This window comes from Rousettus aegyptiacus, unplaced genomic scaffold (genome assembly GCF_014176215.1).
Source record: "Rousettus aegyptiacus isolate mRouAeg1 unplaced genomic scaffold, mRouAeg1.p scaffold_m13_p_11, whole genome shotgun sequence".
NCBI lineage: Eukaryota > Metazoa > Chordata > Mammalia > Chiroptera > Pteropodidae > Rousettus > Rousettus aegyptiacus.
In genome coordinates, this window is record NW_023416286.1 from 39,116,772 (window position 1) to 39,133,174 (window position 16,403).

General features: G+C 36.7%; 1 protein-coding gene across 2 annotated transcripts in view; it reads right to left on the bottom strand.

The window, feature by feature from the left end:
• Positions 1-5,013: 5,013 nt before the first annotated feature.
• The window catches only part of FUT10 (fucosyltransferase 10), a 55,115-nt gene continuing 43,725 nt past the window's right edge, over positions 5,014-16,403 (bottom strand). For both annotated transcript variants that reach the window (XM_016131150.2, XM_016131151.2), the window contains 2 exons: positions 14,298-15,133; positions 5,014-6,106 (listed from right to left, as the gene is read on the bottom strand). In XM_016131150.2, coding sequence (XP_015986636.2) covers positions 5,882-6,106; positions 14,298-15,133 — 1,061 coding nt within the window. In that variant the 3' untranslated portion in view covers positions 5,014-5,881. The remainder of the gene's footprint in view (positions 6,107-14,297; positions 15,134-16,403) is intronic.

Genomic DNA, 16,403 nt, shown 5'->3' on the forward strand with positions numbered 1-16,403 from the left:
TAAAAAGGTTGCCGTGTACTCAAAGGTCATTTCAAAATTAGTCATTTTTATTGCTTCATTAAGGACATTCTTAAGTAAAACTGGCTTTATTTTTCTGTGAGTATGACTCATCATATGAGTCTTCATAGTTATGTTTACTCTGTATATATAAGAAACAACTTAGGCTCATTCTAAAGGCCCCTCGGATAATGCCCCCGCCTCAAAACCATTAATATCGCCCCCTGTCTCTACTGAAAATTTGTAAATTTCTTTAATTACCTCCTCAGTTAGATTTTTTTTTTTTTTTTAACTAAGGCATTCATGATAGTAAATTATTTATATTGGCCTATTTGGGTTGGGTGTATACTCTCCTCTGGTGAGTGATGTTGGATGATGTGGTCATGGTTTGAATAGGAAATAAAACAGGGAATAAAGTTTTGACCTAATGATCAAAATGCCCTTGGAGGCATTAATCAATGTCCAGTTCTGACTCATTTCAGAAGCTTCAGAGACAATAGTTACACTGCTCATGTCTCTGGTTCCAGGGGGATACAAGAGTAGACCTGAGGGAAGAAACCCCAGGAAGGTAAAAGGAAGTCTGTCAGTCATGACTAGTCTTACCTCCTTAGGTATACAGCCACGCCTCTGACTTACCACAGGCTTGCCTGTCAAGCCCAATCAGTTGAAAACACAAAAATCATGGAGGGTACTTCTGCTCTGCCCACACCTTTGCCTCTTGCCCATCTCCTTAATAATTCCCACCACCAGCACCAATGGAGTCACTAATTCAATGGGTTGAGTGCAGGATATTGATGGGGCCACATTTTATTAGTCAGAGAGATTACTATGACTTAAAAGTGAGCTCCTGTGCATTGTATCCAAATTCTTGCATCCATAACGTATGAAGAGCTAACAAGGCTGAAAGAAGACCTGATCAGGTTCCTCCCCTTTTTCTTCCTTTTTGGATCTTTGGTTAATGAGTAAGCAGAATCAGAACCTACAAACCTGGTCATCTTTTTCTCTTCTCTCCTGATATAGGCACACTGAACAGGCTGGTCCCAAGATTCAGGATTGGGAAATGAAAAAGCAGTAAAAGATCCTACTTAGGCTTCAAATCTAAATTATATGTTCAAATCCAGCTTTTACCAGAGGTCATTGCCCTGGGTTTATTAGGGTTTGCACAGCTTCTATAAAGAGGTTGTTTCTCATTATGCTGTTGGGAGCTTTGTATACAACTCCATCAGAAATCTCATGGATAAGCATTCCTCAGTTCCTGGTTTTAATACCAGCATAATAATATTACAATGTCTTACCCAGAATCTGTCACAACTCTCTCTCATGTCTTATTTATATCTGCTATAGAGCCTAGCACAATGCCTATCTAATAACAATAAATATGGATGAAATAACTAAATGAAGAACAAAAGGGTACCATCCCTGGTACTATCATTACTAATTCCTTTTTACTGAACAAATCTCAAACCAGGTCTTCACAAACAAGTGTTATGGCCACATATAGCTGAAACAACTACAGCTAGCATTTACTGAGTTAAGTATAAATATAAACATTAGCTTACTTAATCATCACAATAACTTCACGGGGAGTTTGGATATTATAATATCCATTTGACAGATGAGTAAACTGAAGCTTAGAAAAACCAAAACCTTGATCAAGATTGTAAAGATGGCATATTGGAGAGAGGGAACTAAAACCAGGGCTTTCTTAATGTAGAGTCATAGCTCATTATTTTATATTCCCTCTCAGTTTTCAAGCATTTATTTCTGTTATCAGAAGAAAATAAAGATATATATTGGTATTAAAGTTATGAAGTAAAGGTATTAGCGCTAATGACAACAACAAAAATGAAAACAAAGGAAAGAAACTTCCTAAAGAGGGGTGAAGAAATTTTTTATAAAATATTCAGGACTGCAAAAGTACTTGAAACATAAGCTGACTACCATTTTTCTTGGCCTGTGAACTTCTCTATTGTATACTTTTGAAGATTCCAAGAAAGATATATGTCACTTGTGCAGAGTTGTATTCATCTTGCTCTGGATAATCAACATCATTCATTGAAAATTAACTCTACACTGGATTCCCCTAATAAAATGTCATCTTTGGCAGGAATTATGTGATACTAATGATTTTTTTTCAATGTATAATATTGCACTGGTCTGTACTTAGATTCATACGGTGTTCTGTAGATACTGAGCTTGTTTTTCTATGTGGAAATACACAAGGTGTAACTCTGAAGGAACGATGCTCATTTTTGCTTATGTCTTTTATTTCTGAGTAGTACATAGAACACTGTATGCATTCGATCTGTAACTAATAATGATAATGACCTCAGCTGATATTCTAGTTATTAGAATCTGGTCCTTAGTAGCAACAAACAAGCTAGTGTTCAGGTTCTGAAATATTATATTTGCTACATGATCAATAGTCATAGTTGCCTCCATATTCAGGTGAAGAAGTAAAGACTATTAAGCAATGTTAGTAATTATTTTCTTCAACATTCCTGAAAAGGTTTCTGTCCGCCTTGTCATAATGCCTTGGAAATCAGTCTTTAAGAACAAGCTGAGTAGAAAATATCAACGATAAACAGAATGCTACATTGCACAAAGTGCTTCATAGCCATGAGTCATTCCTCACAGAGCCCTGTGAGGCAGGATACTTGCTTAGTCATATTTCAAAAATGGAGACGATAATTAAACAGAAACAGGTGGTATGATGAAATCAACAGATAAAATATACGGAGAGGCTTTACATGGATCCTCAAAAGCATAGCGCCCATTTTGTAGATACAAAACCTGCCACAGTGGGACACCTCTCACTCCATGACAGCAACTGTCAGAGTCAGTTTTAATAAAACCCCTACTGCATTGTCTCAAATCTATGGGTACTCAGAGTCCCACAGAACTCTTTGTGTATTTTCTTTTTTTGAAAAACACCTCATTTTCAAACTCATGAAATGCCCTCCCCTACAGCCTCTTCCCCCACAAAAATTTTAAGCCACATTAAATGATCCATGATTTTATTTCACTAAATTTGTTCAGGGCTACATACATTAAAAGTGTTAAAGGGAACTTTACGAATTCTTGATGAAGAACTCAGGTAGAACAAAATTACATGGAATTTTTTTTTTGTGGAGGGTCGAGGTTGGGTGAGGTTTAAGACACACACAGCAGCATATAAGCACTAGGTATATGTTTAAGACAATCATGGAGAGAACTGAAGCTACCTGATAACATCTTACCAGAGGCATAAATCATATGTCGGGCTTTCCCTTAAGAGTACAAAAACAACCCCCACCCCCCAAAAATGCCACCTTATTTAATACATTTTTAATATACAATTTAAAATCTGGTCTTAAACAAACAATCTCCCCTGCCAATCCTTTCTCCTTAGATTTTGTCAGAGAAAATGGCAGAGATCAATTCCTTTCCATCCCCAATACTACGCAATAAATATGCTTTTGCCTCCAAAGAATGCTTCCCTTGAAAAACATACAGCAGCTCTGAAATCATTTGTTGGTGACTTAATAAAAATGCTACAACTATGGGCATGCCACCCTGAACGTGCCTGATCTTGTCTGATCTTGGAAGCTAAGCAGGGTCAGGTCTTTTTAGTACTTGGACGGGAGACCACCTAGGAATACCAGGTGCTGTAGATGTTAAAAAAAAAAAAAAAAAAAAAAAAAAAGCCTATGAAATTAAATTTCTTAAATTTTGATAAATAATTAAAGAATGTTACATAGAGTAGACTTTCAAAAACCAGACCAATCACTTTTTATTAGGTACAAAAACTAAAGCCCAGGGAGGCTAAGAGATTTGGACAAAATCGTATTTAGTTAACAGCAGAGTGGGGATTGAGAAAGAGCCCAGTCTTAGAGCAAACGTAATATGATCCGTCTTGCTTCTAAATTAATATACTGGTTTTATTCCTCATTTCTCTGGCCCAGACAGAGATAGAACTACTTAAGAAAAAGATTGCCCATGGCAGGCACAGAAAGTCACTGGCCCGTGATAAAAAGGGAACTGGAACTGCAGGAGCTCACCTAAGTTTCCCCCTTATACCAATCAGGAACATGAGTATCAGGGACTCTTCCTGTCCTTTGGAGCTTACATCTTTCCATGATAAAGAACACCAAAGCCATGACACACCCGGCGGCACCGGGCTTTAGTAACATCTAGAAGCCTGCTTTCCCTTGAATGGAAAGAAAATGTGAGCCAGTATTTTCTCCTTGTCTTTCACAGAGATCCAGCAGCTGCTCCAGACAAAACAGCTAAACCTTGTCTGTGACATGATCAAAAAATACAGGGAGTGCTCGCAAACCTGTGGGGCTGCCCTCCACTGCAGGCTGTCCATCATCCTAAGAAAAGACGAATCAGCTTGAACACAATTGGAGTTCCTGGGGGCATTCACTTCCACCCTTACATTGATCAAAATATACAGGCTGTCCAGCCCAAATCATATGATTGTTATTCTGCTCAGCAGTACAAGGGACAATTGGGAACATCTCACTGATCAAAACACACAAGGAGGAGGCACTTCTTCACAAGACATTCCATTTTGGGGGTAGGAGGGGAATAATGAGGCAGTACGCAGGGCTAAATGAAAATAAGAAAGGTTAAAGAAGTGGCTAAGAGTATGGAAAAGGTAGAGTTGGGCCTATGTTCTTTTGACTTAAATAATAGCGAATGAACTTCACACAGCTTTTTTTACTCTTACATCCCTGGAAACCAACAGATGGAATCTCTCATTGCCAAGTTCTAACGCATTTCATATTCCTGCTCAGCATCAGGACACTGGGTTTGCCAAACACCAATAAATTGCAAATAGTGAGGTGAGCATCAAGAATCCACAGCTATATCCTCTGCCTCCCTTACAGAAGGGAAAGACCTCTATATTAGGTGAGTATAGGGTCCAGCAGGTACATGGGTCCAGACGTGTAAACTGAAGGTGACCAGTGTCCATGAGAAATACAATAGTCCATCGTGGTACATTCCAAAACCACCAGTGGATGCTTGAAACCACAGATAGCACTGAAATCTTTATTTATGCTTTTTCCTGTACATACACATCTATGCTAAAGTTTAATTTATAAATTAGGCACCATAAGAGATTAACAATAATTGATAAGAAAATAGGACAATTATAACACTACAACTGCAAAAAAAGTTACGTGAATGTAGTCTCTCTCTCGAAGTAGCTTATTGTACTATATACTCACTCACCTTCTTGAGATGCGATATGATGAAATGTCTCATGTCGAGAACTTTCACCTTTTCGCTTAAAGGAAGCACTTTATAGATTCTCTTTGGCATATCTGAATCGCCAGCATCACCACTCTTGCGCTTTGGGGCCATTAGTAAATAAAATAAGGGTGACTTGAGCATAAAACTGTGTTCAAAACTGCAAAACCGAGACAGTCGAACTGACAACTGAGATGGCTGCTAAGCGACTACCTTGCGGGAAGACAGCGAGCGCCTACAGCGTGGAGACGCTGGAAAAAGGGATGATTCAGTCCTGGGCGGGGCGGAGCTGGACTCGCGAGATTTCATCATGCTGCTCAGAACAGCGTGCAGTTTAAAACTTATGAATTGTTTATTTCTGGATTTTTTGTTTAATATTTTAGGACCGCGGTGGACCTCAGGTAACTTAAACCATGGAAAGTGAAACCACAGATAAGGGGGAATGACTACATTTGCTTTTTAGTATAAAAAAAATAGAGGTGACTCCTAAGGGTAATTCATATCTGTTATTTCATAGGGCTCATTATGAGTACTGCAGCAATTCTTAATCCTAATAACAAGTAGCTATTATATTCAAATATTAAGGCAACCTAGAAAATAAACCTCCGAAAGTCTCTAGTCTTTATCATTCTGATACTTTCTTAAGTTAGTCCTTGAATACTAAGGCCCAAAACTCTTGAGCTGAAAAGTTTTGATTCCTATCCACCAGCCACCTTAGTGCCTGGGCTTCTTTCTTGGATTGTTCAAAACTGGGTATCCACATCTCTCGCAAAGAGCTCCAACGTTGAGCTAGAGGTGAGAAAGCAAACGCAGTAGGCTCTGGGCAACTCAGGTGGGTAACTTCTGCCTTCCATCTTTTGGGTGGTAAGCCCTGCATTGAGAGAAGGAGAAACAAGAATTAAAAACATATGTTAAGGAAGCTCAATAATAGAACCTAGCACACGCTTTTTCCAAAGCAAGTATCTTTGCTCCATAAAGTCTCAAGAGTTATTCTGTTGAATAGTTGAAAGAGAGAAAATATCTAACATTTATTAAGAATGTTCTGTGCATTATACTTTGCTAGGCACTTACCACAGATTACCTCATTTAATTTTTACAGCAAACATATTTTACAAAGGTGGGAACTAAGGCTCCAAAGTGTTACATTAATTGCTTCAAACAATATACCTACGATCGAACCTAGTTCTCTCCAGATTCTAAAGCTTTCCTCTCCTTCTTGTTATTTGTTTGGTGATTTATTTATTTCCTTTTCCCTTATTCCCACTCTCCAAACATTTTAGTGCATTTAATATGATTCTTTGTATTTAATGTCTTTTTAGAAAATGTATTTTCATTTTCTGAAGACTTATTTTTCATTTACTTATATATTATTATATTATATATCTCATTCTGTTTGTTACTTTTTTGTCAAACATTGTTTTTACATGTATTCATTTTGCCCCATGTATAATTTAATCCCCTGTTTTTAATGCATTTCCACTGCACTCAGCTGTCCCCTGCACAAAGATGTTTGCACAAAACAATAATACCTGACATTTGCATGAGACCTTCCGGCTTTCAAATGCTTTAACATGGACCTATACCAAAATGAACTTGGTCCAAGCTCTATCTTGGTTTATTTCCATGGTCTCCTAACTAGTCTTCCTGATTCCACTCTTAATCTACTGCTGGCTACACTCATCAGCTATCTACATTGCAAGACAAAGGCAAAGTCCCTACCAGGATCTATAAGACCCATTCAGGATTTGGCCCTCTAATAATTTTCTACGAAATGGAGGAAGGAAGAGAGAAAGGAAAGAAATAAGAGAGAGAACCAAAAAAAAAAAAAAAAAAAAAAGAGGAAGACAGAAAGACAGAGAGACTAACTCTAGAATGGCAGATTGAACACATCATCTAATTTCATTCCCTCCTGAAATACCATTAAAATGAGATTCAAATAATTATTCTAAAAAGATACTAACATGTAAAAACTAAGAGAATGGAAGAGAGCAAAAGAATAACAAGATGTTCGAGCCTGGAAGGCAGATGGAAAAGTAGTAAATCACTTAACAGATTAAAAAAAAAAAAAAAGTATCACAAGGCAGCAGGGAGATGAGCTGGGCAGCAGTCTGTTTTACACTGCAGAGCCTTAAGGCTCAGGAGGCACCAGATATTCCTGGAAGTGGGAGAGAGGGCAATAAATTAAGAAGATTTCTTAGAAAGTTTGCTTATGAAGCAATCAAATACTCAGATTCCTTCCTCCTTTCCTTGTGACCAGGTATGTTCCTCTTCCTTACCTGACAAAAGACTAGAGGTCCATTCCCTGCAGAAAGAAAACACAAGATCTTTGACCTGCAGAACAAATATGAGGGCAGTGCTGTGGTACTATAAATAAAAGGATTCAGTGAGCATGTGAATATGCGATATTGAGACCCTCTTGTTCTCTTCCTATAATTCATTCCTATAATGCTGGTAGGCAGGCCTTACAGTCCAGACAGGAAAATCAACTATCCTTCTCAAGAGAATGTGATATGTCCAGAAGGATGTATGTCAGATATTCCCTAAGCAAAAACCTGGCAGATTCCCCTACAATGAAGCTCACAGACAATATGTCCCACTCGTACTCAGAACTGCCAATCAAACCACCCTAATATGAGCAGGTTATCAAGATTATAAATCATCTGAGAAAAATTACCAACATGGAAAACAGATAAGGCAAGAAAATTTTAGAAAATTTGACAGAGAATAAGAGAGAGAAAGACAGAAAAAGATTAATTAAAAAAAAAAAAATCAGATACCAGAAAAGGAAATACTAAGAGAACCAAAAGAACTGCAATCTTAGAAATTAGATATATAATAGCAGAAAAGAAACAATTAATAGAAGGGTTAAAGACAAAGTTGAGATACATTCCATAAATTAAAAGACAAAGAAATGAATAAAGCATTTGAATATTGGACCCCTTGGATTGGTTCTTTAACACTAGAGAATAAGTCTCAGAGGAACAATATACAAATATTAAGAGTTACAGAGGGAAAGAAATAAATATCCAAGGAAATAATTTTTAAAAAGTTATGAATTATCCCCAAATTGAAAGACCTCAGTTTCAGAGAGACGAGGCCCACCTGGCACAATACAAACAGCTTCTTGTCAAAGTACGTTTCTATGAAATTTCAGGACACAAGGAAAAAAGAAGAGATTTTACAACCAGAGGAAAAGTCCAGTTGTGAGGATCAGCTGTGAGGATGGTTTTGGATTTCTTGATAGTAATAGTGAAAGAGTCAAAAAGCAATGATAAGACGTATTGATGAAGGTTATAACATTAATGAGTAAGGCTTTAAGGAAAAAAAAAGATTTTGTATAACCTAAAAATATCTCCCCCTCCCCAAATTTATTAATTATTGTGGTGGTTTTAACATATATTCACAAATTATTTAGTATCCTTCCCTTTGAATGTGGGCTGGACTTAGTGACTTGCTTCATAGAAAGAAAAAATTAGTAACTTCATAGTGGAAAAAACTAGAAGATAACACTTTAACCAAGTGATCAGAGTTAAAACATCACCAGGAACATGTCATATTGATCTCATGCATCCCCAATATGATAGAAAGAGAAGGGTCCTTATGTCTCTGCATAGGGTCTTTATACCCCCAAATCCAAAACCCGAGTCATAACACGATGAAAACATCAGACAAACTGTATGGAGAGAAATTCTACAAAACACAAACCAGTACTCGTCACAAGGGTCAAAGTTATTAAAAATGAGGAAAGAATGAACATCCATCACAGACTGAAGGAGACCAAGGAGACATGATGACTAACTACAATCTGCTTTCCTGGATTTGCTCCTGGGATAGATGAAGGATATTAGTAGAAAAGTTGGTGAAATATGACTAAAGTCTGTAGTTCAGTTAATAGCAGTGTACCAATTGATTTCTTCACGTTGATAAATGTGCCGTGGTTCTGAAAATGTTAATATTAGAGGAAGCCAGGTGAAGAGGATACAGGCACTCTGTACTGTATGTGTAACTCTTCTGTCGATTTAAACTCATTTCAGAATCAAAAGCTTTTTTAAAAGGTAATGACAAAACACCTTCAAAATTCTGAGAGAAAGTGATGTCCACTTTAATATTTTACAGTCAGCTAAACTATTGCTTAAATGTTACAGTAGAATGGAGACATTTCAGATATCCCCCATACAGCCTTCTCAGAAAGTTATATGAGGGTATGATCAACTGAAACATGAAAGCAAACTAAGAAAAAGGGAGAAAAGCATACTGGAAATAAAGATGTCAAAACAAGAGGAAAAGACAAGAAAGGAAATTCCCGCGATGGTGGGGAAGGGAGATCTCAGGCAGAAGCTCTATACTAAACGTAGAGGGCAGCCAGTGCATGTACTGGAGGTCAGAATGCTCTGGGAGAGATTTCTTCAACAAGATGAATTTAATTGGATGCCTGGTATATTTGAATATGTTCAAAGGAGATTTAAACAATCAACAAGGATTGAATTAGTAACAACTACAAAAGAGAAATAAACGAAAAGACAATTACTAACTAGAGGGAAACAAAAAGCTGTAGAAGGGAAACAAATCATAGTATACTACATGATTCATGTCTAAATAAGAGTTACATAGTCATAATCACATAAACACTGAATATTTTAAAAATTAGTATAAGCATGTTATTTAGACACATTGAGTAAATACCAAAATAATTAGCTAACTGTGGAGGTAAGTGGTTGCTTCTGGGATGGGGGAAAAAGGAAAAGTAAAAGACTGTTCTCTTTTTATGTTTTTCATTATTATTTAAGTATAGTTGGTATAAAATATTATATTAGTTTCAGGAATACAATACAAAGATTAGACACATAGACACCTTACAATTTGATCACCACACTGACTCTACTAATCGCCCTGTCTTTTGAACAAAGAACAAATTTGGAAGATTGACACTACCTCATTTCAAGGCTTATTATAAAGTGACAGTACTCAAATATAGACATATTGATTAGATAATACATATATTGGTCAATTGATATTTGAAAAAGAAACCAAAGTAATTCAATCAGGAAAGAATAATCTTTCCAACAAATGGTGTGGATATAATTGGATATCCAAGTAAATAAGCCTCAACTCTTACATCATACTACACTATAAAAATTAACTCTAAGTGAATTATAGACCTAAAGGTAAAATTTTAAACTATAATATTTCTAGAAGAAAACCGAAGCAAATCTTAGGGACAAAGATTTTTAAACAGCACATGAAAAGCATGAACTATAGAAGAAAACATTGATGAATATTTCTAATCAAAATTAGAAACTTAACACTTCAAGACACTGTTAAGAAAATGAAAAGAAAACCTACAGACTAAAAGAGAACTTTTGTTAATTACACAATTGACAAGTGACTTGTATTGAAAATATATAAAGATTCTTATAACTCAAGGTTAAAAAAACCCAATTTTCAAAAAATGAGTAAAAGATTTGAAGAGACATTTCACCAAAGAAGAAATTGATGACCAATGATCCATTAATAGATACTTAAAATTATTAATTACTAGAGAAATGTACATTAAACCACTGTGAGAAAACACTGTACACCTATCACCAAATGTTAATGAATGGAACTCATGCCGTGCTGGTGGAAATGTAAGATAGAATAACTTTGGAAAACAGTTTGGTAGTTTCTCAAATAGTTAAATACACATCTATGATATGACTAAGCCATTCCACTCCTAGGTATTTACATAAAAGAAATGAAAGCATATATTTATACAGAGACGTGTACATAAATGTTTAAAGCAGCCTTATTTGTAACAGCCAAATAAGGAAACAACTCAAATGTCCATCAACAGGTGGATGGATAAGCAAATTTTGGTATGTCCAAACTTCAGCAGTAAAAAGAAATGGACTGATATGTGTATCGACCTTGTGGATGAACGTAAATATTATCACGCAGAGTAAAAGAGGACAGACACAAACGAGTACACAATATCTGATTCTCATGTATATAAAATTCTAAAAAACTGCTTAAGCTTCTTTGTCAAAAGTGACAGAAAGCAGACAGGTACCTGAGGAAAGGGGTGGAGAGGAGATGGATTACACAGATGAAGAAATTTCTGAGAGATGATAGAAATGATTGTTGTCTCAATTGTGATAATTTGACAGGTGTACGCATATGTCATAACTAATCAAATTGTATACTTTAAATATATGCAGTTTATTGTATATCAATTTTACCTCAATAAAGTTAATTTTTTAGAAAGATTGTCCCAATTCCATGAAATTATATTTCTGATGATTACGTTTTTTAGCCTCTTTGAGGTCAGGAGTATTTATCAATAAATGTGTTTTAACTGACTAAAATCTCATGTGTAGCTTCTTCAATACTGAAAGACTTTCTCCTACACAAATAAAGCAAACAACACCCAGAATAAGCCTACTCAGATTAACTAGGTGGGGAGGACAGACTCAGGGTGGCCTCCGTGATCCTATCTCCTCCCCTTGAGTGCAAGCATCACTTGTTACTTGCTTCTAGCCAACAAAATATGATAAAGATGTGAGGATGTATGTGATTATGTGCGATTATATATTTAAGATTGTAGCACTGGTCTTGCTAGAATCTCTCAGTACCTGGCTGGCTCTGAGGAAGCAGCCATGTTGGGGAAGCCCACATGACAAGAAACTGTGCATGGCCTCTAGAAGTTGAAGGCAGCCTCCAGCCTACGACTAGCCAAAAATATTAAAGCCCTGAGTCCTATAACCTCAAAAACTTGAATCTGTCAGCAAGTGTGTGAGTTGAGAAGCAGACCTGTCCCCATTTGAGCCTCCATATGAGAACCCAGCCCTGAGTGACACTTTGATTGCAGCCTTCCAGGGTACCAGACTAAGGCATGATCAGAACCCAGATCACAGAAACTGTTATATAATGAATCTATGTTGTTTTAAACCACTATGTTTGTGATAACATTGTTTACACAGCAATAGATAACACACTCGGTTTGTATGATTATAAGAGGGAGAGGAAGAGAGAGGTAGAATAGAGTAAAGGGCAATGCATTTGATATTCTAATCCTATTTTCTAAATTCGAGTGATTTAAACTATTTTCAATTGCAAGATAAAAACTAATCACAGAAGAAATCAAATGATTTCTTTCAGCTTTTTGGGAGGAAGGGGGAGCTGAAGAGAAAAAGTGAAAAAAACATACTTAAGTAGCTTACTTTAAGGCATGTCATATAAATGCTGTAACAAACCTTATAAAATAAATGCAAATGAAAATGGTCTAATACCCTTTAATTTACTTTCACGGTATATTTTGTTCTGCTTTTTCAGTGATGAGCACATTAGCATTAGAGATTTGTAATAAGTTCATTGAAATGCAAGTGAAGCCCTGTAATCATCTTCACTGACCACATTTCTGGGAAGAATGAGAGCACAGTGGAGGAAAGCCTGCTCTTTGTTTGTTTCCTCAGACTCCAAAGAGAAGGACATTCAATTATACCACCTTCAGGCATTCTGAAACACCACGATCAGTTAGCAGTTTCTGTTGGAAATGCAGGAATGTATATATTCTCCTAAATCTTTTAAATGATATACCCTGTTGCTATACCCTCTTTTCCAGTCCCCATTAATCATTCCAAAAGGGCTTCTGTGAGGTGCAGGAGCAGCTGGGGTTTATGTGGTTCTTTCAGTTTTCTGTGAATATAATGCCCAAGCTTTGAAAGGATTAGGATATACAGAGCGGGCAGACCATCACTCTTAGAAATTCTGTTGTATGCCTTCAGATATTCTGAAAATAAATAATTGGTATGGCATGGACAATTAATATGGTCTCTACTTTCTCATGTGTTTTTGCAGTTATATGTATACTTTGTTTTTTGCTGTAATGTGGCCCTATAAATTAGGTCATAAAGGAAGTCATTAGAAATCGGGAGAATTCACTGAGAAGTGATGTAATATTTAGTACTCCTGTTGCTGACCAAGACACTCAGCTTAAGATAGCTGATTCTATGAGCGAAAATTTGTTGTAGAAAACCAGATAAAAGAATTTAAATTTTCATAACAATTAAACATTAGAAAAATAGCATTTCAAATATTTTAAATTTGTCTAAATATGCATATTTAGTATATAAAAGCCTTATATAATATACATACAATACATAAAAATAATCCCACACAGTTTACATTTATTTTTGACCTGAAATTAATAAGCTAGCCAAAATATTTAACAAAAATTGTTTGCCTTGAGAGAATTTAGATAAATTATGTCCATATGGGAGTTGGGCAAAAGAATAATGAATGATAGCTGACTGATATGTAAGGGCTATCTTATTTTTAAATTTTTTCAAAGGGAGTTGAAACTAATCTTTCTTTTTCTTTTAACAAATTACCTCTTAAAAAATTCAGTTATGTATAAAGCGAGACCATTCCTGATATAAATGAATAAAGTAAACAAATAAATGTTAAAAGCATCTAGAAATTTGAAGACACTACTAAAAACTTTATTTATAACAATTTAAGAAAAAGAAGTCTTTTAAGGATTATCCCCATCATTATTTGAATATTCTCTATACATTAATAAACATGTGCGTGTGTGCCAGGAAGAGAAAGAGCAAGGATCAAAGAAAGAGAAAGGTTAATTGATAATGAATGTGAAATAAAAACAACTTTCCGAACAGCAGCCTGTGGGGTATAAGCATAAAGGGTCTGGCAGAAACCACAACATCGATGGGAAAGTTAAAGGTTTGGCCACGTGGATGAGATCGGGAGCTTTGAAATTTTTTTATTTTTCAGCCTCCTTCCTTCCCTCTGCAGACTCCTTGTATCACCACCTAGCACCTGAAGAATGGTGTCCTCCGGAAGAAACTGTAAAGGAGAATTTAAGGCCTTCCGGAAGAAGGACATGTCAGTACACTTCATGGCAGTCCTCAAAGGAGAGTAATGAAATAGTTAACCTTCCTTGCAGAGGCTAGCCTCTCAGATAGGAATGAGGAGCAGCAATGAGCTGCAACCGAAGGACCAGCAGAGACTGTCAAGATGGCCATCCTGGCACCTCTTTGCCAAACCTATATCCATCCACTTACCTGTTCCTGAAGCCTAATATTATCCCACACCTTGTTGCACACCATACACTCAAATGCATCGATGTAGTTGTCTTGGTTAATGTCTTGCACTCCCCATTTCCGTTCCCTGAGGGCCGTGAGAAGTCGCTGGTTAGAGATCTCACCCTTCAGCTTCCACTTTATGTAGGCCTCATACAGTCTGTCATCATAATCCAGTTGTTTGATGTAACTTGCCAGTTCTCTAGGGTGGGAAAATTCTGATACGATAATGGCACTTCTGTTACTTGGAAGCCAGTCTGTGATGGTAGGGGAACCATAGTATACAGGGACTACTCCCAATTTTAGAGGTCTCCAGAACTTCTCAGTGATGTAGTCGTCACAAACCGCATTCTCAAAAGCAAGGATAAACTTATACTGTGCAATGATGCTATAAAAGCCATCGGCATCCATGGAGGTCGGGTTTCTCAGCTGCTGAGGGAGGTCTTTGTTTCGTAAACACTCACCGTAGGAATCAACCTCTATGTAGGTCATCAGCTCTCGAACGTAGCTGTCCCTATCCGATGGTGGGTCGCAGTCTGACTGTACATACACCAGCGGAGCGAGTCTTTTTCGAAGGTTGTTTTTGGACTGCAAAGGGACCAGGTATCGGTGTGACCTGAGGACTTCTACGCCCTCCAAGTACTGGGTAGTTAGTGGCAGGTGGGAATGCCGGCTGAATGTGGCGGTGTAGTTGAACAAGGTGATGACTGGCTTGTGAAAGAGCTTATAATTGTTTTTTGGAGATTCTTCGTGAAAAAGGGCCCAGTCATGATGGGCTTTCCGAGGCAGAGGTAAGCTATCTATGTTAAAGTCAGTACCTGGGGGAAGAAAATAAAATATTAGTATGTCCAATATTAGTAAAATATTGGTATTTGGATTTGAGTTCACATGGTAAGATTAGAACACAGGGGATCCGGAGGCTTTCACCTTGGAAAATGCTCCCTGAGAGAATCACCAAGGAGAGGGGCCCTCTTTCTCATGTAATGGAAAGGGAAATGGGAGTAGTGTCTAGCTGGGTTCTAAAGGGAGAATTTCTTCCGCTGCCTCCTGCAACTGGCTGTTTTTCCTAGAGGTGTTGCCTAAGAGAGGACATGAGCAATAGATAGACAGTTCTTAAAAAATAAAAAAGCAAGAGAAAGGAAGCCAAAAAGGGAAAAGCAATCAGCTTGGCAGATTGATTAACTGAAAAAAGGTGAAATCATGCAAAAGTAGCCAGAACAAATATACAGGATAGATTTTTTTAATCCAAATGATCGATTTCAGCAAAGTGCAGTTAATCAATCTTAGTCAAAATGGTAGACAAGAAGCTTTTAAAGACGAAATAGCTGATAATAGCACTATGTTACAGACCACTGCAGGATAGACATGAATTAACAAGCGCATCAAGAAATAAGAAAGCATAACAGGATTACAATTATGAATGATTCTAGTTTCCACAGGATTAATTGGGAAACCTTTGAAAGATGATAATCTGCAGACAAAAGTGATGAATGTGGTAAGCAATTGTTTCCTGACCACATGGGTGGAGACCCAGTCAGGAAGAATTTATTTCTATAACTGAGAAAAAAAGAATTAGGATACTATCACAACATATAATACAGAATGTCTAAAGTGTTTCTGACACTGATGATTTTGTAGCCCCTGATTTGTGTTTTTTTAAATGTAAGAAAATGGCAAAAACAAAAATAAAAAAACAAACAAAAAAAATCTTTTAGCACCCAGTGAAGAAAAAGCACCAAATGCATGCTTCTAGCAGAATAAAATATATTCTCCAGTAGAATTCGTAAAAATAATTATTTAACGCCAATGCACACTCTCAAATAAATATATACTCTTTAGTGCCGACAGTACATCAATAAGAAATCAATTAACCAAGAAAGGCTTTTAAACAATTAAGGGCCAAATAAGATTATGTTGGAGGACATATACTAAGCACAGAGAAAATGCTGAAGAAAGTACTACTGTCTTGATAACACGCTTTTATTCTCAATGATCAGGAATAAAAGACTAACATCTAAAAATGGTTATATATTTGTTTACTTAGCATTTGCTATATTTGACCTTTACATCAAAAAGAATACACACTTG